The sequence below is a fragment of the Plectropomus leopardus genome, chromosome 20, assembly GCF_026936395.1.
Source record: "Plectropomus leopardus strain MGB_pleo_1.0 chromosome 20, ASM2693639v1, whole genome shotgun sequence".
NCBI lineage: Eukaryota > Metazoa > Chordata > Actinopteri > Perciformes > Serranidae > Plectropomus > Plectropomus leopardus.
In genome coordinates, this window is record NC_142195.1 from 15,303,933 (window position 1) to 15,329,305 (window position 25,373).

Consider the following 25,373-nt stretch of genomic DNA (forward strand, 5'->3'; position numbering starts at 1 on the left):
ATTTATGTCCATACTAATGGTGAAAAGCATTGGCTTTCATAACTGCTAAACCAGACAACATACAAAAACAAATGAAACAACTTTTTTTCTTTTTTTTTTAAAATAAAATGTTGGCACCATGACTCAAATGGAGAGTTCACTGACATGGCACAACTACTCTTTAAGGGAAAAATAGGAAAATTACATAACAATCTAATTTCTTATGTATTTCTATCTTCCTCACCAACCTGAACCTGACTTATCCTCATTCATCTAATAACCTTGCAATTGATATAAGAGAATAAACTAGTTTCATCTGGCAACCACAGGGTACTGTAAAATGAAATAGAAGAACTTATGTTGTTATGAGCCTAAAATGTGTCATTTGCCTAGTTTTTGACCTATAGAGCGGTTGTTCCATGTCAATAGCTTTTCTGTTTGATTCCGGTAGTCAAAATTATATGAAAAAGTGGTTTCATTTGTCTTTGTATGCTGTCTGGTTCAGGAGATATGAAAATTAGTGATTGTCACCATAAATTCATAGACGGCTTCCAAACGAACCTCATGGGCTGTACGATGAGCTTGGCAACACGGGAAATTCTTCACTAGACACCATTAAGGTAATGAAAAAACAGTTACAAAAAACAAAAAAACCCCAACCATACAAATACATGGAAATCTATTTCTCCACTCAGACTAATATCTGCGGTGCTAAAATATTCATTTTTGCCCTTACAGCTACAACAATTGTGTGTGCATGTTATTTTCCCTAAAGCTCTTTATTCCAAAGCGTGGATGCTTGTGCACATGCTATTACATGACGTGCATACATAGTACATACATAGTGCATACTATATAGCTAAAAGGAAATGACCTCTCCTTATCTGTTACTAATGTGTGCTCAACATGCCCGATGCTGCACCGTTACGGCCATCATACCATCAGATCCTGACAGTTTCTCCTCTCCTGATCGGAGAGTGTTGAATGAAGAATGAATTTCATTCTGTTTTTATGTTTACCCTGGAAAGCATCTCCTCCCCGATCTACTCTGCTTTTTTTTTTTTTTTTTGCCTTTTGTGAGATGTCCAGCTCTCATTTACAACCACTGTCACATTTTTAAACAGAAAAACAAACAAACAGCAGCTTTATTTTTCAATGCCTTTGTTTTTATTGGACTACATGCATCTAGACACCGCTTACATTAGTGTATAACTGATGCAGTAACCTCTACATGTGCAGTAACAGTTACAGAAATAATTTTTCTCAATCTAGACATTAAAATTACTCGTAATGTCACACAGCAGGATGATACAAATACAAGTTTTACTAAGAACATGAGAGGGAGAAAGATATTTCATGAATACTTATTGGGGCTTAGATTGCCAATAAGTCATTTCAATTCAAAAATACATTTAGCATTAGATTCATTTTTGTCAAAAGTGGTGATTTTGTGAAATAGATTTCTTTTCTTTCTTCCTTTCTTCTTTCTAAAGTTACTTTAAGTCAAGGCATGAGAGTGCAGTTTCTACTCCAAATGACAAAGGCACAGAACAGGAGACATCTACAGTCAAAATTAAATAAATAACAACAATTAGGACAATCTGTCAACAGAGTGTACATAAATCTGCCCATTAAAGCACTGTAACATACAGAATAGGACACAATAATTGCTTATATGTCTTCAGACAAGATTTGACACAATAACTACATTTTACACTCACACAAAACCCATACCATACGTGATATGTTCACACAAAGAGGTAATGTGATGTCATATAAGTAGTTTATACATAAACAGCTACTATATAGCTATGAGATAAAACATCTGCTTTATTGCCAGAATGATACTTCATATGTTTCCTTCTGTGATATAGCTTTGATAAACTTTAAGATAAAAAGATCAAGAAAAAATATAGCATTTTGTAAAACCTGTCAAATCTGACAATTATTTGTTAAAGAAAACATTCAGAAAAATGAATCTTAACAAATCAGAGAATTGAATGTAAGTGCATGGCCTTAATACACACAAGAACTTGTATCTGAATGTCCAGTCAACCTGGAAATCATATCAGAAACCTGATATTTTTTTGTAAATTTTTCATATTGTTTTCATACAAAACATTATGCTTACATTCATAAAACCACATAGATTTAATGTATCACTTTTCCAAGTAAGAAAATATAACCATGTTATACTTATGTTGTTTTGGTGGTCCATGTAAAAGCCAGAAAACAACACTTTTCATGATATGTTAAATTATTGTTCACAGCATACTGCAAAGGATTTAGTGTTTTGATATTATCTGCACGTCCACAAAAATCGACATTTACAGGAAAATGTCAAATACTGAGATTTTTTTTGCAATGATTACTGTACAAATTGCATAATTATTTTAATACATACATCAGAGTTCAAAATTTGATCTCACACACATAGAACACACATAATTTTCTAGTTTAATGTACATGCAAGTGTGTCGTGTGAACTGGATATGCCTCATTCTTATTTCCTATAAATAATACAGTTAATACCTACTTTATTCACAGCTGGTAGTTCAGGTCATAAAGCAAATCAGTTGTGTTTCACTGTTTCTCTTTATGACTCATTTTGGTGCCTAGACGCACAGATTTGAAATATGCAGCACTGTGCACATAACGCTGGCAGACTTTAAGTATGAAACAGATGTTTTACAAACTATGTAATGGTCATTTATCTTGAAGTCAGGGCTTTTTGCATAAATACCTATGCACACACCATTTCCTGATATTTTCTCAAGAGATTTTGTGACTTTCCTCTGCGTCTTGCCTTTTGTTTTTTCAACTTTACTGTTCATCTCATCTTAATTCTCACACCCACATTTTCAGTGGTTTGGTTTACAAATCATCCCCGGGATGTTCGGCCAAGAGGGCTCACTCTGAGCTTTTAAACAAACCAATTAATTTTTAGAAAATTGTGACGTCTTTGGAAATGGCCCGTGGGATCAGCTGATTGGAGTGAACAGCGTGTGGTCTGAGGTCACAGCCTGTTTCCACACATCTATCAACCAGTCTGTTTTCCATCCTTCTTTTCATCAGTGCTGTCCAGTGTGTTTCTGTGCTTGTTCTCCAGTTTATTCCAGTTTATTTACTTCTCATTGTCATTTGGGAATTGTCTTTTTTTTTTTTTAATCTTCCTTTTATGTCTTTGCTTTTAAATCATTTGCCTTTATTTCACTTTAAGCTGAGCTGGGACTTGTTGCAAAATAACATGTTATAATGGATTACAAAATTTTTAATTTTAAACAATTTATGTTTGAAGCATCTAATAAAAGTAACGGAGCAGGGCAGCTGACTGATTTGGATTATTTTATGACACCCTCTGTGTCTTCTACTGAAACTGCTCTGTATCTCAACAAGATCAGAAGTCCACAGCTAAACTAGCTGCCCTGGGAAGCTGATTTTAATGTTTGAAGTTTCACACATTTGGTCATAAACCAAAGTATTGTACAAATAAAATAAAATAAAATAAACTGACACGCTGATGGTTTTATATGAAACAGCAGATCTCCAGAGAACAGTGGATCTCCAATTATCAAAATTCATCGCGAGGGAAACATACCAAATTCCATGACAACTGTTGTTTGGACATCCCAATTCATCCTGTAGATGCTGAGATTTCAAAGGATAACTGAAAACTTTGATCTGCTAGTAGCATGACAGGAAAATCAGGGGGTCACCAGAGTCTGTGCTATTCATTCTTTGGGAACAATGAGTGTCTGTGCTAAATTTAATGGCAATCCGTACAACAGTTATGGAGATATTTCAGTCTGGACCAAAGTTGTGAACCGACCGACCGTCAAACTGACATTGCAATCCCAAGAGCCGCGCTGCTAGCATGGCTTAAAAGTTCTCAAAGGACTTTAAATATTCCATTCAACAGATTTGTTCTTTGAATTAGTGAAGCTACTCTTTTGTTACGATTTAGATCACAGATGGTGCTGGTTCAGCAAAGTATGTTAAACTGGATATGAGTTGGACTTCTGGGCTGGAATTCTTGGCACTAAAACAAACAGAGACTTAAAAGAGACACATTATGCAGTACCCAGTCATTTATCCTTATGTTTTCCTAAGTGATTTAAAGCTACTTAATATGCAGCCCATCAACACGTTCATATTGCTTTATTACTATCATCAGTAATATTATTGGGTGCATTCCAAATGGCAGAGTTTTCATCAACAACATTAATTGTTTTTGAAATATTAGACACAGCAAAGCTATTACTACAGGACATACTTCTACAGCTTGCTCCCCTACATTTATTTCTTAGAAAACATCAGAAGTCTGAATTGGTGACATTTTCTTTCTAGGATACTAATCAGCCCTTGAAATGTCTTTTTCTTTACCATGGTATGTGATGATTTGTGGTCATACAAAACCACTGTGTGACATCATTTTGTCCATTATAGAGAGAAGCTGCGATAGCATCATCGTGGGTGTTGAGAATGTTGAACAAAACCAAAAACCAGTCAGGTATTTTGGTTGATGTTTGATTTTTCATTGTTCGTCCTTAAATCTCTTTGTAACCAGTTGGTGTAGTATTTACTTCATTCCTCTGCGGAGCATTTGATTTGCTGCAATGAGCATAACGCTGATGATGAATGCAATGGCGAAGGCACAAATTAGGCTTTTACGCACACATGTGTGTTTCTCTTGTTGTGTTGGGCTCGCTGTGGACAGATTTAAAAGAAATATTAGCACATTTAAGCATCTCAGTAGCTTTAAAAATGTCTAAAGAATGTGTGAAATACAATTTGTGTGCGACGTACTGTCAATGTCCACATGAGACTCTGGACTGTTCAGGTGGCTCTCCTCGGTCATGATGATGTTCTCAATGTCTTTCATGGTGAGGTGGTCACGGAAAGTATCGTAAAGCAGTCTCTTAAGCTCATCCACAGTCAGTTTCTGCATGTCACACTGGGGAGACATAAAATACCAAGAAAGGTCTAATTAGCGGAGGAAAAACTTTTCTCTCAAAGCCCCTCAGTGATGCAAATAAGCTGTAGGACAACAATAACGGTAATACAGGGTAGTTCCTGGTGAACTTATTTATTTGATTATGCAATTAAATGCAAGGAGTGAAAATACTGCATGTGACATACTTTTAACAGTGTAGTATGTCAAGGTCATTTGGAACTTGAGGAAAGTCAGAGAGGCACATTAGAATAAAAGGTGTAATAATGTAAGAATAATGCCAGAATGAGTTGATTGAATGATTAGTTTTTACATCAGTTATTTCTCTACTTGTAATTTTAATTGAAACAGATGGCTCTGTGTCACGCAACAACAGAAAAGCCAGAAGGGAAAAACAGGAAAGAGAACGGATTAATGGACACTGATAAAAGAAAAGGTGCGGACTTGATTGATGATACTAACAACAACAAATACCTTCCAAAATACTGAATCAAAGTCTGCTCCGTGGAACTTATCAGGCATTCCAGCAGCAGAGAGTTTAGGACCAAGCAACGTGACAAATTCATCAAAACCAACTTGACCGTCACCTGATAACAGAAATACATGTCACTGCATTGCTCTAATGTTGGATTATATACAACAGTGTTTTGAACTTGCTGACCCAGACAGAAATAGGGAAATGTACCGTCTATGTCGAGTCTTTGGATGATAACCTCCAGCTCCACCTCATTGGGCATGTAGCCCAGTGAACGCATGGCCATCCCCAACTCCTGCTTTGAGATGAAGCCATTCCCATCTCGGTCGAATACTTTGAAAGCCTCACGGATCTCTGTTGGGGCAAGGAGGGCAGGAATTAGGAGGCATAGCATGTAGCACAATTTATTGCTTACAGTTTCACACTGTGAGCAACAGCTGGCTGGCTGTATTGAATATGTTGAGCTCAAATATGTGTGTACACAATGTTCGTATTAAGAGTTTAAAGAAGCTTAAAGTAGTTTAATATTCTGTGTTTGTGTTGATTTAAGAATTCCAGGCACTAAAAGTCATAGCTCAGAGAGTATAATCCCTTTTTCTTAGATGTTTATGTTTTGCAAACAGGGAGGCACACCTGAATATTTAGTGTTTGAAGAGTGCAAAATCGCAAGAGTAAGAGCAGTTTTGAACTTTTTTTGTCTTGCTACAAATACTGCAGAGACATTTAGTGAATAGACTGGCAATATTTTCCCATTTTTCTTGAAGTCTATAATTCCTGCAGAAATTCCCCAACCCAAGAATGATTTGATCCTACTAACAAGTATTCTCTGAGTGGCCAAATCCTGATATACTGTAACTTATTTCCCCGTGCCACAGAGCTCCATTATTGTCCAAAAATGGTTAAAAACCAAATCAATTAGCTATGCACTCAGCACCATGGAGAGAGACAGCGAGACAGTAGTTGAATGTTGCAGAATCCTGAAGAGAAACAGAGTGACTGTAGTTAACTTTTCCACAAATGAATCCTAAAACTCAGAAATACGTTAGCATGTTTGAAGCCCTGGTTCAATCGTTGTGAAGTCAGTGTTTTTTTTTTTTTAACAGGTTTTTGCTTAGATGAAATAAGGTCTGTTGTTGACATAAATTTAATAGACTCTCACATTGTGTTGTATGACATAAAATACATAAATAATCCCTTGTGAACTTTGAAGCTTTTAGATGTTTTAAACAGATGGTAGTAAGTGGCTAAATGAGACTACAGAACTTGAGCACATCGAACAAGGTACTGCAGCCTTGTTGTGGTGACGTATAGAGAGACAGAGAGACTGTAGTTCAGTGTTCAGCACCATGGAGAGAGGCAGATACTGTAGTTTAATGTTTCAGCACCATGGAGAGAGACAGATACTGTAGTTTAATGTTTCAGCACCATAGAGAGAGACAGATACTGTAGTTTAATGTTTCAGCACCATGGAGAGAGACAGAAAAAACAGTCGTTAAATGTCTCTGCACCGGGAGAGAAACAGAGAAACAGTTGTTTAATGTGTCAGAACCCTGGGGAGAGACAAGGAGGCTGTAGTTTAATGTTTTCAGTACCCCGGAGAGAGAAAGAGTGGCTGTAGTTAAATGTTTCAGCACTATGGAGAGAGAAAGACCCACTGTAGTTGAAAGTTTTAGTACCGCGGAGAGAGACAAAGAGGCTGTAGTTGAAAACTGAAGCACCACAAAGAGAGACGGAGAGACTGTAATTAAATGTTTTAGCACCATGGAGTCAGAGGGATATTTCTGAATGTTTCAGCACCATGGACAGAGACAGACGTCCCTTTTACATAGAGATTCTACAATACTGCCATAAAGAATGTCTGCAAATATGCTGTATTTAGTACTTACACTGAATCAAAAAATGCTGGCATATGGTTTTGTAATTTTGAGATCATGGCAGCTTTCTGGAAACAAAGGGACTCGACATGTAACACAACAGCATCAGCACCTAGTGTATGTGTTTGTGTACGTGTGTGTGTGTGTGTGTGTGTGTGTGTGTGTGTGTGTGTGTGTGTGTGTGTGTGTAGTCCCGCCAAGCCGACTGTCTCTCTCTCACAGACATAAATCTGGCTCTGTTACTAAGTCCACTGCTGGCTTGATCTGTCTACTTATTCTGTTTTTTGTAGCTTTTACACAACCTTGAACAGCCTGTGTAAAAGGGGCTTGAGAGATTGTGGTTGAATGTTTCAGCACCATGGAGAGAGACAGAGAGACAGTAGTTGAATGTTAATTCCTTTTTTTGCTATGGATGTAACAGGCATCCTTACAGCCAACACCTGTTACCTTAGCCATGGTACAATTGGTTCTGACAGAAGGCAGCGAGCAGGTTCATGTTTATAATTAACTACAACTTTTGGTAAATAATCCATAAACATTGCCATTTGGCTCCTGTCCTCGCCCTGCATCACAGTATTCTGTTTGAAGTGGTAAAAAGAGCAGTTGCACATCAAAGGCACAGAACCTCTGTGGCTCTTTTTGATGTAGATCCACGAATATACAAGACTCTTCGTTGCTTGCTCAGAAGTCACGTGTCATTAGATGAAACAAGACAAGCACTCAAGAAATTGAACAAATAGAAATTATACCAACACAGAAAATTATACAACATATACATGAAAAATGCTTGCCTGATATACTAGAAATAAGAAAAGTAAGGCACTGAGAACAATAACTGAATGAGTTAACATAATTGACAGTAACAAAATATATGTAGGCTCATAAACAGGCTCAGTAATTCTATTCCATCAAATATTAACATAGCAGAAACACTGACTCATCTCTACATTCAGTCATGAGTTTCACTTGTATACTGCTGCGCAACAAAGAGCTTGTATGAAACTTCATTTTGACGTCATTTGGATCACGCATGAGGTTATACTGAGCGCCTCCATCACGCAGAAAACTAATTTGCATGCAAGTACGTGAAGGCGCCACCTGTAATTTAAATTCAAGCCCACAAGTGGACAAGCACTAACCATCCATCTTGTGAACACAAATGACTGAGAGACCGCAGTTTACAAGTGATAGCCCACCGTGGCAGACCACAGCCTTGTGGGAAAATAGAAGAAACAGTTGTAAGAGGCCACTGTTTGGTGTATTCATCGAGGTCCTTCTGAACAAGTGACACAGTCTGAACCAAACCTTGACATATCAGACACAACATATTTGTCTAAATTACAGCCAGCAGTGCTGCTTGAGTTTTGTTATCTTCCTTCAGCATCACCCTAGATTCAATGTCACGACCCCTGGCGCCACTGACAAATAATGAATTCACTGAGCCAGCTGAGCAGTGGCTGGACTACTGATTGCTTCACACTATAAGGAGTGAATATTTTTTAAAAATGTACAGATGGAACCACTTGGGAAACAAAAGCAGCTGTAAAAAGTATTCTTTTACACTAATTACCCCATATCTTTTCAAACATGTCTATATACTTTATATACACTATAGACAGACATATATTATATATATATATATGTCTGTCTATTTCTATTTGTATATCGTATGTATGTGTGCACACTTAGTTGGCCATTGCAGCTGCTTTTGGTAGTGATTCTGATTCAGATCTTTAGGCTATTTCTCTGAAAAGGTGGAAATCACTATAATCTCATGTTTAGTCAGACTTTATTTGTATGGTGCTTTTCATACAAACAAAACTGTAACACAAAGTGCTTTATACAATAAGGCATGCTGCTCCACAGTTATGGATAACAGTAATAAAAGATGCCTTGCCATGAGTTTTTGTTATGACTTTTGGGACTATTAAAAGGCCACTGCCAGAAGACCTAAGGGTTCTGAAGGGCTCATAAGATACAAGCAAATCAGATAGAAAGCTCGGACTAAGACCATTAAGAGCTTGAAAAAACAATAAACAATCTTAAAATCAACTCTGAAACACACTGGGAGCCAATGCAGAGACTTGCTGGTATAATGTGTGCTCTACCTCTGGTCCTCTGTGTGCTGTGTTTTTCCCTTCCTGTGTTCCTGTGCTGCCTCTCCCTCATATGTCCATCTACACACCTGCCCTGCATCAGCCTCGTTATTCCTTCTCTGCTGCTGAGTTTTTCTCAGACAATCAGCTCCCTGCCTGTTTGTCTCCTGCCTAATCACTTTGTTCCCCTCACCTGAGCTTCTTTTTTTCCACCTGCACGTCATCCCCTCATCAGACTTGTTTGTTTTCGGTTAAACTTAGTAGAATCTTTGTTTTTGCTTTGTGATGATCAGCTTATTTTTTCCTTCTCTAACTTTGAATAAAGAGAGAGTCTCTTTTCCATGCAGTCTCCTGTATTTGGGTCCACCTGCTCCATAGCACAACAGTTATTTTGAAGTGGATGTTCATTGAGATTTGACATCTATCAACCAATAATTTACAGAGGCAATGTGGAAATCTTTATCTCTCATGGACCGTTATATAAGGTTATCTATGCAAGAATGCATAAGGTGGACACACAATCTGAACATATATGGTGAAATTCAATACAAGTGCAGCCCTTAAAATACATCTCTGATACAATCTCAATGAAAAGCATCATTGTAAGCTTCACAGGTCTTATTTTTTGACGTCTGACTCATGTTATAGTCAGTATTTCCTTTTAAATACATGAAGTATTTTGAGAACAATCAGGCATATTGCTCATGCCTGTGATCATACAAGCATAAAACAGATGCATTAAGTCATAGCCACAGTGCACACATACGTACAAAGAGATGCCTCTGAACTCCCACCCTTGTTGTTTTAAAAGTGGGCTTTGCTAAAAACATTCAACAGACTCAGCTGTTGTTCTACTGTGAGTCCTTGATCAGAGAATCTCAGTAACCTTGAACTGCTCTGACGGTGCAACAGCTCGGTTATCTAAAGTCAGGGCCAGACCACGAAAATCCTTGTACTGTATGTAATCACAAGAATACTTTTTTAAAAAATTAATTCAGCATTTCCCTTGCAGCAGCAAGTGATCAAGGTCTGTGCGACTAAACTTTTTAGGGCTCATTCTGCTGACAGAAGGACAGTTTAAGAGCATTTACTAAAATACCAACCTAAGAAGTCCTGTAATCCCTGTGGCCCACAGGCATGGAGCACAGAATAACTGCATTGGAGAACACTATTATTTCACAAGATGTGTTTAGTTATTTATGTAACTTATTGCTCCTGCCTGCCTATTTCCACAATTGTATCCTGTATATTATATATTTGTATGTTTTAATGGCGTATTGTATTATGTGTTTGTATGTACCTCTGAGGTGGACAATAAAGTTTTATCTCTAAACTTGTTTAAAAGCATAAAGCAAATCATTGATATTGGTGTGAAAATTATTGCTCAAGTCAGTGACACTGCCTTGACAGTAAAAATGCTGTCAGATAACAACAGTGATTTACACCTTTTATGACCAATGTGTCAAAATATTTTAGAGTGTCTGTAATCTTTGCGGTCATACCATTTACTGTAACACTGAGTCAGAGAAAATTCATCATCAGAGTCGATCCAAGGGTAAGAAACATCAACACAGGTGTGTCCACAATGACAAATATGCCCCATCAGACTGAACAAACAGGGAACAAATTGTTATAATTGTTAGAGGGTCATTGACATGTATACTTAAATCATGAACAATAACAAACATGATAAAAACATAATAGCCATGACAAGCATTTGCTGTTTTTCGGTCTAGGGCATTGGTCTTCAACAGGGGGTCCATAACCCCAAAAGGGTGTTTCCTTAAGGGCCAACAAATTGTTTTTTTGAAAATTATTTTATTTTTATATTTACCAAAAATGAAAAAGTCTGAAAGTAAATATTAAAATGAATCCAACCTATTTGTAAAAAAAACCCCAAAAAACCCCACCTCAACCCATTTAATTTGGAGTCGATAACATTGATGGTAACTGCTAATTGCTAACCATGAACACTTGTCACATTAATCTGTGATGTATTAAAATATGAATATGACCTCAGATTCATGAATCAGATTGGTCTTTATTCTTTGAATGTGTGTGTGTGTGTGTGTGTGTGTGTGTGTGTGTGTGTGTGTGTGTGTGCGTGTGTGTGTGCGTGTGTTTTCTTTTTCACATTGGGGGATGGATATGTGTAGGCTTGTACTTATATTCAGTATCTTATATGTGCACAAGCAGTATGGTGTATGGTGGCATGGTGGTATTTATTGGTGATAGTCCTCTTACTATAATTATCTGGGTAGTCCTTTTTTTGTATTCATTCACTTTCCTGTATTACTTATTTCTGCATGTTTTTTTTTAAATGTATGCATGTATATATATTTTTTGTCACTCTTAATATTACACAACCTAGACATCATAGGCCATCTTAAGCCAACTGGGAGCTTGATCACAAAAAAATAAAAATATGGATTTGTCAATGAGCTGTTATTCTAATAAATTTGTATTGCACCATATAAAAGTATGTTTATTCATGGTACTCTACATGCTATTATAGGACCAGTTTAATATATAACTCAATTTCTCTTTATATATGAAGCAGGATGTCCCTGCTCTGCATCTCCAAATGAAAAACATTGAAGATTGTTGAAAGCCTGCAGAATATTGTATTATCAATGTTAACTTTAAATATAACAAAATATTTTATTCTGAGCAAAATTATTCAACTAAAGCTCAGGTTTTTGGACATGTCGTACGTAAATCTTCAATAACAAAGCTCCAGCTGTCCAGCTACAATATGTAACTGAACAATCTGTCAGATACAAATCTGATGGATGACAGAGTGTCAGTGTTGTTTGTTGAACATTGGTTTATGTATTGTCCAAACAAATATGCATTGAGTCATGAGTGTGTAGCTACCTTTGTCTAAATCTGTAAATCATTTGTTTTTTTTTATGTCTGCATTCTTTACATCCTGCTGACAGGTGCTACATCATCTTGGAAAGGTTTCCAGGGGCTGCAGAAGAAATATCTGTTTTTCTTTGGGTTTTGCTTTGCTGCGCAAGAATATATTTGGTACCTTTCTTGTATTACAAATGTTGGAGGATTGGGTCACTTGAGGCAAAATGGGGAAAGTACATAGAATGAAATTACATTAAACCGCCCTTTGAGTTTACTACAACAAAAGTGATATGGCAGATTCATCAAATTTTGCCATGGAAGAACAAAATGAAATATTGACTGACAATTTCATGGCAGGTTAGACCAACAGCTGCCAATAGAATCAAATAGATGATTGTTTCCTGGAGAGCAAACAGACTTGTTGATGTTTATTTACTCTACAATGCAGAGCAGATTGTTTTTTGCTTATTTGACCCACCGATTATCACCTTTCACTCATCATCTTATTAAAGCAGGTGTTCTCTTCATCCTTCTCCACTCACAGTTTACTTCTTGGCCCAAATCCCAAACTTCCCCGGGAAGCACTAAGTCCCTGAAAACTTGTACTTTTAGGAGCCTGTGTACAATTTGTGATAAGTGTGAATTTATGTGCCCCAAACATCAAAGAGACACTTTTGCCAACCCCTGAGATCTAAACCTAGGGCTTAAAAGTCTGCTGACCTTCCAAGTGAGCTAAAACAGAACACAAGGACCGATAGATAGTGACCTTTCTGACCGAAACCAACAGAGTGATTCATACAGGTTGTTGATGCAGCATGAAAATGGTCCATAATAAGGGCTGGTGCCAAGATGCCCACTGTTGCACATTGACAGAGTGTCGGTGCTGCTGGCAGGAGCAGAAAGGCCATTGAAATCCTCCTCACCTAAATAATTGAGGAAATCCCAAATAATGGCTTTGAGCCAGAAGAAAAGTGTGAGATCTCAACATTTGAAGAAAGATGACCCTGCCATGCATCACCTTGATATCATTTGTATTAATAAAGAAGTGATTAATGTGGAAAAAGGCATTAAAAGTTTTTTTTAAAGTTGTAATTAAAAGATAGGGGATCCCCACAACAGGGGATACAATGCAAAACAATGTATTATGAACTAGCTGTGAATCTCTAACTGTGACTAACTAACTAACAGAAATGTGTCTGTGATGGTGCATCTTAGAGTGCTGTAACATGGATCTCCTGAAAATCTTGTTAATCAAGGCATAAAAATGGCATTTTGGCTGCTTAATGCCACATTTGGTGTCTCTTTCATGGGTTCTCTTGCTGAGAGGCTTGCTTGCATTTTTGCAAACCAAAGATACATTGTATTTGCACTTTATTATGTAAAGAATAACTTTGTGTCTCACCAACACTTTGTTCAACATGAGGTTAGGTTTAGGCACAAAAAACACCTTGTAATGATTTTGGCTTAAATACCTAGTTTTAGGCCACAATCCTAGCAGAAAACTCAGTAATGTTTCTGTAAAAGACATGCACTTCACAGTGCAGTGGCATCTCACCTAGAAGGCACACATCCACCATCCTCTCCACATCCCAATAAAAAAGTCAACTCATATTCTATGTCACTTAAGAAATGCTGATATGATGTGTGTGAAAAGTACAAATGTGACATTTTTGTGATTTGCCAAAACCTGCAATGCCAACATTTTCTTCTGACAACTGAGCTGGAAGCTGATACCACAGCAAGCTACTGTTCTTCACAGCCACTTGGCCGTCCTTTTCTGCATCACGTCAGTGGCTGTGTTGAGAGAACCAACAACCCCATATAACTGCTAATGAGGGGAGTAATGGAACAATGAAGATAACAGGACAGAAGGCACTAAAAACAGAGCTTGTCTGCATCATTCTTATGCACTGGAGGAGATATTTGGAAGTGTTTGGCGTTCAGATGTTGCCTTTTGAACAAGGAACTAAACAATGTAATCCTTGAAGAAAAGCATGCACCACTACTGAGAGAGCCCGACAGTGATTGTCCAGCTCACTGCAAAAATCCCTCTTCACCTTCACTAACGATAATGACACTGCTCAGGAAACGGTAATAGAGTTAATACAGCAGGAGGTAGATGAAGAGGTCTCTTCGCTCCACAGGAACTGAAGAGAACAGAGTAACAACAGGCAGTCTTTAGTCTCCAGAGTCTCTGTAAGTGCATGAACATAACTCGCGACACAATTCACAAAAGGTTTCATCAGTCACCACATTATTAAAGCTCATATGAGATGTCATATTCAGTTGTTTCTAATCCAGATCAGGCGCTTTATATTCTTCGACAGACAGTCCAGTCACATTCAGAAACTGAACATCAACTTAATAAAAAAGGAGACTCAGGTCGTCCCATTAATTGCACTCAGCTAGTCGGGAAGAAACAGGAGCTTTTGTGTTAGTCCAAGATGCAGCCACTTGCTTTGATGAAAATATAAATAAGGGCATCGGATACACAAAATGTACTTAAATTAGTTTTTTTTACACAGCAATTTCAGATTTCGAGTCTACAGGTCACCAAAAATGACAGTGTCACTTACCCTAATCAAAATGCACCACTAGTAAGTAAAAATTCTGGGGTTTTGTGTGCTCCTTTGATGACGATCATGGTTTTGTTATCAAAAGTCCTCTCACAGAATATTGCATAGAGATAAAAATATTCACCGGGAGATGAATCAGACTCTTTTCATTAAGAAAGAGCCCCTCCCAGGTGGTTACATCAATAATGGTATGATGACACCCATGGCATCCTTCTCGCCGATAATGAAAGGGGAATAACATGTGAATCATATTAACCAGAGGCTACAAAACAAAAATGCTGCACAGCTCAGAGAGCTCCATTGAGGTTCTCTCAGCCAGACAAAAACACATAAAATAAATACTGTCAGAGTAATGCAGCATGTACACACAGACTATAAATAAATATAAGGCTTGTTAAACCTTTTAAATACCATTTTAAATTAAATTTAAGACCAAAGTTGCTATATGAATACAGAAAAAAATGAAAATATAGTTTTTCCAGTTAAACAGATTGATATTTGATATTTTTGGCTGACTGTAAACTCCAAAATACATAAAGAAAGATCTGACAGTCTAACAGGCATTTACTTAATTTGCTGGGGTGCTTGATCTGTAATTAGGTAAGGGCTTAAAGTTTTTGTCAAGTCCATGGATTAACATGCTTAACAGTAAATACTGAAGACCTCATTCATACACTCCTTCACTGAATCTGCACAAGCACCAACATTTATACAGTTTCTTGACATTTTTTTTGGATCTTCAGATTTATCTGATTCTGTGTGAACTGAATTATTCAAAAATATTAAATGATGTGCCATGCTGTGGCATGACATGATACACCAGACTTTATTTCCCCAGTGGAGAGTCTTATAGCAACACATACACAAAGTAAAAAAGATAAATCGCCTAATCATCACAGATCCCACACATTTGCACCTCATCGTTCTTTGCTCCTCCAGATATACTGCATCTTCACATTATTGCATTTACATACAGCACACACACAGTCACCGGAGTAGACCTGGAGACATGCTGCACAAGCCCTGCAGCTAAAACTACTATCAAAAATTAGTAAATACTCCCATTACCTGCAGCTTTTTGCAGGCTGAACTGAAGAATTATCAAAAATTAGAGGCTTTGTTGGCAGTTGCTGCTGTTTTGCATCACAAGATCAAATGACTTTGTACTCATTTAGAATGCATTTGACTTGAACTGATGTCTTTTGTTATACAATTCTATTGTTTCCATTCGCATTTTTGTTTGATTTATTTGTTGGGCTTTATGTTCTTTTATTGTGTTAAACTGTAGCCTTTCTCCATTTATGAAGCTTATTTTCCTGGCCAGATCTCTCAAGGTGTAAGTTAAAAACAAACAAACAGGATGATTAATATGCTACTTTTGGCATTGTAATGTCTCTTTGTTTAATGATGTTTTAAATTGAGAATATGCCCACATCTCATTCAATGAGACAGAGGTATAGCTGTGAGAGATTAGGCCAATACAGACCCTTCAAACTGTAATATGTGAACCCCTCAAATTACTGTATTTGCCTTGAGTTGAATCTTTAAGGGCAACTTGACCTGCAGCTCTTCTTCCCTGTCAGTTACATGAAAGGATAACAGCAAAGATTTTTTTTTGTCCGAGTTAAGCGTCTTAGTGTTTCCTAAGTCAGTAGGATGGTTTAAATGAAACATGGCTGTTGTCGTCAGACAGAAAAGGGGAGAGTGAGGACACAGTCTCATAATTAACATCTTGTACCAGCGTTAAACGATGTTGCTTGAAACTGAGACGGCAACAACAGTAATTCATTGCTAATGACCAGACGTTTGTCATTGACCACAGAGGAAGCCACATTCAAACTATGGAGAAGATGATGGAGCATTACTTGTCTTTTCTGTAGTTTTTTAACCTTGTTTTTGTTGCTTGGAAAATATAAAAAAAATAGTCACATTAAAGTCAAACTAAAGTCAATGAGCTCAATCAACATTTCCCAACAGCAGAGTGGGAATAGCATCTCTAACAATCTGTGCGCATACAGTATATTCAGTTTTTGATCTCTGACTGCTATACTACAGTAACACACACATATATAATGGTCTGTTTACAATGTTGCAGCAAAAAACCCCAAAAAACACTCCATTTGTAAGCACAAAAGATGACAGCTTTGCATACAAAGTGGGAGAAGGTCTACACTCCACTACAATGCCTGACATCTGGGGGATTCTCCTGCTTGCTGTGATCTATAAATACTGTTCACATCCTCTGTCGGCGATGCACCGAGGAGTGATACAAGCTCGAGGAGACCTCCAAGAGTGTAACTGCCGGGAAGTCTTGACTGTTGAGCCATAAAACGAGAGTCTTATCAGTTTCCACACATGTGTAAAGTGTCTGGCAGTTTACTGTGAGTAATGGTGTTTGATTTAGCAGTTGTAATATTGACAAGGTAAGATTTTTTTTCTCAAAATAAAACATTTGATATAAACATTGTCTACAATTTTTGACATGACATAATATTCCTACCGACCAATCTATTGCCTCATACACACTGAATGTGCATAATCACATAACTTTGTTAGTGTAAATATCCAAGCTAGAGATAAATGTTGATGTATATTTAAAACATAGCAGAGTATCATGGATGTATTTAGTTACCCCAGTCGTTCATGCATAATGGGCTGAACTTGGCTCTGGACCTTGATTTTAATATTGCGCTCATTAAATGGGGACACACTTGGCACAGAATAATGACCACATAGACATTTGCAAAATTATGCTCAGCGAGTGTAGCTATTTCACACAGGGTAAATACACACACAAATGCTAAATGGATGTGTTGGACATGAATAATATAGCAATTATTTCTGTCACTGGCATAAATAAGTAGTTTTCTTTCTTCTGAGAGATTTATATAACAGTGAGACTCTAACAGAGAGGCAGTAATCATGATATATATTCATAGTATGTATTCACTATTCAAATATGCTCAAAATGTCACCCTCCCTGAATACATTGATTACAAAAGTAAAATGAATAATCATTTTCTATGCTATGACAAGCAACCATGCACCACAATAGAATTATTAGCAAATGTAATCATAACCATTAAAAAACTCATGATGAGCTATTCCTCAAATGCTGTGTGAAGGTACAACCAACCAACCAAAAGCTGTCTTTCTATTCCATTACTTTCATATGTAGTACAAAGTGAAAAACTAAAATGTTCTTTGAGTGTTTTATGGGCCAAAGTTAAGAGTTGTTAATGTTAGTTGTTGATGGGAAACTTATTTTTGTATCACACTGTTAATCATAACACTTCACTTTAGTTTGGACATGCTTGAAAAGGTAACATTAATGTCAAAACATAATTTTCAGTGCAAAATGACGTACAGTCACTGTGTATATCAGTAATGTTTTGCTAAATTGCATTGGATTGAGTAGGAAAGGATGTTTGTGCGAGAAAATGAGCTGATTTCCGAGTACTAATCAATCAACCATCACTAATGTTAGCTATCATAACTAAGTTACCTGCAATTGATTAGCTACATATTTGTGTTGTGCTGTGTGTGTAATATATGTAAACCATTGTAGTTCTCATAGTTCTCATCTATTGTGTATTTGTATATTACACTGTGTATTTGTGCTTGCTTAAATTTATATGTTTTTTTCAGGGGCGGGGGGATCTGGATTTGGATTTGTCCCTTTAGTGTTGACTCCATGACTATGGCCTTGGAGAGACTACCTAAAGCAGCAACCCAATGCTCGAGGTAAATCATTTTTAAAAATACTGTAATTACAGCTCAGACTAATCAGGTTTTGGTTGAGAGATTTTAAAAAAGCTCAAATACATAAGCTGTTTTATAAAGGAAGCAGTACAGTGGTTTGCACTGTAGCAATGGTTTGAATACATATCAGGGTTTAAGACAACTGCGTGACACAAGGGCGAAGAAAAGGGCAGGAAGCCTTGCCACTGACCCTGCCCACCTAGGCAACCATCTGTTCGAAAAACATTCCCTGGAAACCGTCGTTCCATTAAGGGCTGTGAGTACTTAATCAGCCTCCCTAAAGCTCAGCCAGTATAAACAATAGTGTCTCCATTCAGCGCGAGTCGCTGTAATCCTCACTACTGTCACTACTGCTAGTGGTTTTGGTAAATATAGTTAATATGGCAGAGTGATTGTGATCCACATAAAATCAGTCAGATTAAAGATCACATGTCTTAAAATGGCATTATTACAAAGGTTTACAGAAAATCATGAAGTCTTGAGCATGTAACTGGAAAAATTATCCATGTTTTAATGGTGAACTTTAATCATTCAATTAACTGATGCATTTAAAATCTGCAAAGTTGTAATTGTTATAATTGAATTTTAATCATGCCGCTCGCAAAAATATTTGCTAAACAAAATATGCAAATCCTTGTTAAATGTGCAAGTAAATAATTCATTAATTTCTCTGAGAACGATTAATAGAACCTTCCCATTATTTTCCATGTTACAATTAACTCCTCTTTAACTTTAAGCCATTTTAGAGAATAACAAGAAGACACATATCATAGGAAATGAAGTCATCTAGTGAGACCCAAATGTCTTGCCAAGAGAAAGTTTTTGACTTTATTCTTCAATAATTAAAACTGGAAGTTGTCTCAGTTAAATTCAGTGGCAGAGTTACTGAAATAGCATCTAGCTGCAACTTTAGATTCTGCAACTCAAAGCATGTCTGCGTTGGCTTCAGCATTGAATTAAGGTGGTTGCCCCCCTTGGATTCACCACTGCACCGCTCTCTCACATTTAACACCCTGACTTTTCAGAACTACACAGATAATATAGCCATTAAATTTTACTTTCTGATCCAAAATAGCAACTCCAATCCTATACTTACTGCTCTAATTCCATGTGACAACACAAGACAAGCATGCATCACTACATTAATTTCGCATGCCGTGCCTTATAGAAACAGTTATGGTCACAGATCATTTTTCGCACTTAAATTAAAATCTGAAATGAGAGCCCATACTACATTAGAGCAATAACCTCTATTACTCATTTCAAATATAAACACTATATGATCGGATGTACCTGAAACCACTGATTCAAATCTCATATCTTGCTCAGTCCACCAGGCTGTACTCTGTAGTGTCTGTGTAGCTGCCTGTCAAAGCAAGAAGGCTGTGTTCGATATGTAACATTGTCTGTTTTGAGCACAAAATCTGTGGTGAAAGATCAAAAATGTGATTTTTCTTCGAGGGACTAACTTAAAGGGATAGTTTACCAACAGTCGATGTTAGGTCACTTCCAGTTTGGAGAAGCAGACAGGAATACCGACAAGGGAGCTAAACTATGTATTCCCGTATTTTAGTCACTTACAAAAGGGCATACCCCAAAAAAATCAATATCAGTGTAAGTGGACGCTTTATTGGGTATATTTTCACCACTTTACCTTGCTGTCACACAGCCCTTTCCTTTGTTTTTTCATTTCCTGTACCCTGTGACTTATGTCATATTCTGTACTACCACTAAGGCTTTAAATTCTTAGATACAGAGCACCTGCAAGACCAAAACTGAAAGAGACTCTTTAATCTATTTATCGAGGGCAGTATGTTTCATTTACTGACCACTCTGTGACATACACTGTCTCTTTACACAGGATACAAGGTCCTTTTGTCCTTGTGTATTGTGTTTATCAGTGGAAACTAAAACAGTAGTCAGCATGTCTCTGCAGCAAAGTCACTAATAGAAATTCCTGTTGATCTGATCACATAAGTCACAAAGATTTGCATTCACTTTATCTTTTGAAAGTTTCATGGTCTCTACTTGCAAAATAAAACACTAAATTGAATGTCTTTGACAGTTTTTAGTTAAAAGTGTGTTTAAGAAGGCTTGAGTTTAAGCAAACTTTAACCCATCATGTTGGTTCCTGTAAGAAATTGTGTATGTAATACAAAATAGTTGGGGTAAAATGAAATAACAAAATAAACAAAAACAAAAAAATCAAAGTAAAATGCATTAAAATTGAAGATATAGGGTATAGTGACCAGATTAAAATAAACTTACATAAAATCTTACATTGTTGTCTGAATTGAAGTCTACTGAATTTAATGTCTGAGAATTATTCATCATGTTGCTCTGGGTGTTTATTACAAGTTACAAGCCTCTCAGATGATCCTAAATTACACTGAATGTATATACACATACACCTTGCTAGGAAAAAGCTATTATCATAAATATGATTAGGGAGAGTAATTACATGAGTTGAGCAATTAGGGAACTTCTGCCCTGCAGTAATTAAAGATTTTGGGGATGAAACAATATTTATTGGCAGATTTGCAGACCTCTGAGAAAAAAGGGAGCAATTTTCACTCTGGAACATTGGACTGCAACGCTGTTCACAGCAGCAGCTCCCACACTGTGTGTTAAGGTGGAGCAGCTGTAGTGTAAAGGGTAGTTGGATCGGTAAGTGGGAGGTTGCTGATTCAGTCTGGCTGAGGTTCTTCGAATGGAAGAGGTTCATCTGAAACTATCATACCTCCCCCAACAACTACAAGCAGAGCTGCTCGGTGGCAAAAGGTAGAGCGCTGTTTACCCTGGGCGCTGCCGAGTAGTGAGGCCATGTAAATGTGGCAGTGCATTATGTGCTCAGTGAATCTTCCCTGGGTAAATACGTTCACGGTTGAATGGTCTGTCTCGGTTCTGTTCTGAATATTTAATGGCTCTTAATTAGCAAACTACAGTTTGGAAAAGATTTCTCCATTACCTGAAAAGCTGTATCATCATAGAGTGCATGTCATGCAAAACACAACACTCTGTTTTACTGTTGCTCTAAATTATTTGCTTTTCCATAGCCAACATTTTAATTAAATTTATGTCGTCATTGCAGATAGTGAATTTTCAATGTCAAATGAGTGGCTCAAAGCAAGGGCAGGCAGCCACTTGTGGGCCGAGGCAACCTACAGACAGAAGAAGGGGAAATGGAATTCCCTTCGCATAAAAAGACTTGGTGATATCAAATCTGATCTGAGTTATCTCTTTATTGTAGTCTGCTTGGCTTCGCTCCAAATCACTGCCAGCTGTGCTTTCACATTGGGAAGACCATTTGCCAAAACAAAGCCACTGTTCTTAACAGCTATGCACTATGATTGCTATAACAAGAACGACCATAATGCTCCAATGAATCTTAAAGATGGCCCAAGTACAACACTGTGTTATGGATGGTCTTTTCCATTAATTAATGATGAAATGCAATACATCAAACAAACCAGAAAGAGGTGAGAGGATGTAATTTAGGACTCAGAATGAATCAATCTCCCATCTTATTAATGGATTTTATCTGCCATAGATTTTTGAGAAAAGGGGTTGTAATCTACATTTTTATAGTTATAAATTTGCCATTCATCAGGGCCTTTTTCTCAATTTCAGAATCCTCTTTTTGTGCAAATTGTCTCCTTCACTCTTCAGTATTTTGTTTAAGCACAAACAACTTAGAGTAAGTAAAATCCGGTGCCATGAATATAACAAGGTGATGCAGGTTTGTGTATAAAGATGCCATTTACTCACATGTTTATGACAATGTGGCATGTATGGAGACCTGATTTGTTTTGTGTTCTGCATGTTGTTGCAGTTATTAGAGAATAATCTGACATTCTGGACAAAAAAAAGACAATTTGATTGTTGATTTTTGTAACTTTGTGCCAAAAATCAAAAGCAACAATATGCAAAAATGTGAAAAAAATATCAAAACATGAACTCGGAGCATGCAGTTTGTCTGTGTATCCCAGATTTTGTTTAACATTAAAACCCTAACATCCGCACAACTGAATCTTTTTTTTTTTTTACAAGCAGACCTGCATTTTACAGCACAGTCACATTTGTGGATCAGGTACAGAAGCGCACACCGACTGGAGCTCTCCTGAGTCCTGAGCAGGTTTTGCCTGGTGGACATTTTGATCTAACAACTCTTTAACATGCCAATAACAACATGCATCCAATCGACTCGACTGAACAAACAAGCAAGACTCACCTTCCACCTCATCCTCGGGCAGGATAACAGGGGTCCGGTAGGTGAGGACATCTGGAATAGTGCAAAGTCCCTTGTACATGAACCTGGTGGTCACAGCACGCACTGGCATTTCTGCGAGGGAAAACCAACTGTGTCGCGATCTTCATATATCCTAGCTCTCCGGAGTTTTGAGACAGACCCTTTGCTACTGTCCTTGATAAACAAAATCTCAAGCAAATGAAACAGGAAAACCCCACCTCTCCGCAAAGTTCAACCCACGCGTGTCTTTTTTTTTTTGTTGCTGTTGTTGTTGATGATATTTTCGATAATATGAATAAAATCCACTTCCACTGTCTTAACCAAGGATGCAGCTTGTAAATCGCCTTTGGTTTGTATGCATAGCCTGTAGCAGATCACTGTAAGCAAGAGCAAACAGAGAATGCCATTTCATAAAAAATGACATATGAAACTTTTACTATAGTCTGATGATCAGTCAGATATTCATATTAAAATTATTAAAACGATAACCAGGCTGATTTGCCATTCTTCTATCCACGTATAGCTCCAGAATTAAAAAATAAATATGATAAATTAATTTAAAAAAAAAGCACTAAATCGACCCTGTTGCCTCTGGTTTCATTGATTCCTAAAACACGACTTGTTCTTTCAAACTGTCTGTTACCGACAAAATCTGCCTCACTTTTCTTCCTCGTTTCGGCATCTTCTTAAAAAAAAAGGATCGATGACACGAGATAAAACTGCAGCGCTGACGAGATGATCGTATCCGGTAAACACGGTGCAAACAAAATCTTGTTATATTTCTTTTTTTTTTCCTGGAGAGCAGCTTCAAGGGAATCCTGGGTGACCCCCTTCTCATCTGATACAGACACGCTGTATGAGGCACTGATCCTCTCTCTCCCTCTCTTTCCTTAGCTGTCTGCTCCGGTCTCAGAGCAGCACACACACACACACACACACACACACACACACACACACACACGCACGCGCCTCCACCATACTGCTGCTGCCTCTGTCACAGAGGAGTCTATTGACCGTTTCCAAACTATAATGTGATTATCTCCATTTTCTGCACTCTGCAATGAATCTCAGCCGAACTCAAAATACATTTGGGCAAATATTAAAGCTTGCATGTTTAACACATCCAAAAAAAGTGAAAAATGTCGCAACAAGTGAGGCTCTTCAGCTCTTTGCCACAGCAGACTGCAGGCTAAATGGAAGGTGAGAGATTTAGCCTCAGGCTACTTGCATATTTCAGACAGTCATTAAACAGTTCATAATTAACACAAGTTCACTGGAGAATTTAAAATCCGGGCTTTGCTCTTGAGAGGCTTATTAGTGAAAGGGAACCACCATCAGACCAAAGGCAACCAAATCAATTAATGGGGTTAAAGGAGGAGTTAAACATTTGGGAGATGCAATATGTTTAATATCATTTTTTTGTGTTTTTGAAAACATATCAAGAAAACATATAACAATACAGCAGTTTGAAAGTTAAAACAACATACATCACACAGTCACACACACACACACACACACACACACACACACACACACACAATTTCTGTTAGTTAGTCTTTCCAGACCCACATTCTCTGAAAGCGCCTTTATCCACATCCTTAGTGCGTCCATAATCTTCAAATATGAAGCAACAACTCCCCTGGCTTGGAGAAGTCCAGAGTCTAAAAGTTTAGTTTGTTTTGACGTTTGTATAAATTCCTCTGGGTATATTCCAAGCACACAAAATGTATCATTTAAAAAGACCTTGGGAGAAGCACTTTTGCTTTTTTGCAGAGAGCTCTAGATTTTGGGGTTGATGCAAAGGATAGGTCCTCCTCAATATTTAGGACATGTGAATTTGTAACCCCCCAAAGCAGCAACCTCTGGGGCTGAAGCCAACATGGAAGTGCCAAAATCGTCAGTTCTTTGAACGGCCCCTTTAGGCTGGCTCTAGAAGCGAGTCAATCCTCATAGACCCCCATGTTAAAATGTCCAGCATTACAGCAGAAATAGAACATTAACATGTTTACAGTCTGGTACAAAAAGTGGTTTTGGTCTCTATAACTGATTTAAAATGACAAACATGCCCTCACCCATTTACATTCTAAAGTTTTGTTTACAGTTGCAATTCATTCTTAAACCCGAGAGGCAATAATGTGCCAGAGTAGTTTCTAGCCTGCCAAAAAGCCACAGAGGAGGAACAACTGATTTGATTTGGAGCTTTATTATACATTTGTGTGGTGTCTCTCTGCTGGGTTGTGATTGGTAGATCTATTTATCTTTTAAACTCAAACAGGAATTTAATTAAGTTAGCAATTAAAATAGGTATCGGACAAAAATGGTAAATTAAAGCTTTGCGCATGTGACACATGTGCCTGAAGCAATACTCGTATGCCACCTCTACATAAATCAGTGCCCCGTTTTGGCCACCCCAGTAAAAAAAAATCTGGACACGACACTGATACCTGTCTAAAATTTGTAGTATAATATAAAGCTACGGTCAGATGCCTGTAAGCGTAGCTTTGCATACACTGAAAGCAGCAGGAAACAGCTAGTCCGCCTCTTTCCAAAAC

The 25,373-nt window shown here is 37.5% G+C and overlaps 1 protein-coding gene across 1 annotated transcript; it reads right to left on the bottom strand.

Annotated features, from left to right (window-relative positions):
• Window positions 1–1,129: 1,129 nt before the first annotated feature.
• Window positions 1,130–23,741, bottom strand: cabp7b (calcium binding protein 7b). The gene is made up of 5 exons (XM_042509898.2): window positions 22,804–23,741; window positions 5,616–5,759; window positions 5,405–5,517; window positions 4,786–4,933; window positions 1,130–4,686 (listed from the first exon to the last, which is right to left on the bottom strand). Exons 1-5 carry the CDS (start codon window positions 22,910–22,912, stop codon window positions 4,559–4,561), a joined length of 642 nt encoding a protein of 213 aa, XP_042365832.1. The 5' UTR covers window positions 22,913–23,741; the 3' UTR covers window positions 1,130–4,558.
• Between the last annotated feature and the right edge of the window lie 1,632 nt (window positions 23,742–25,373).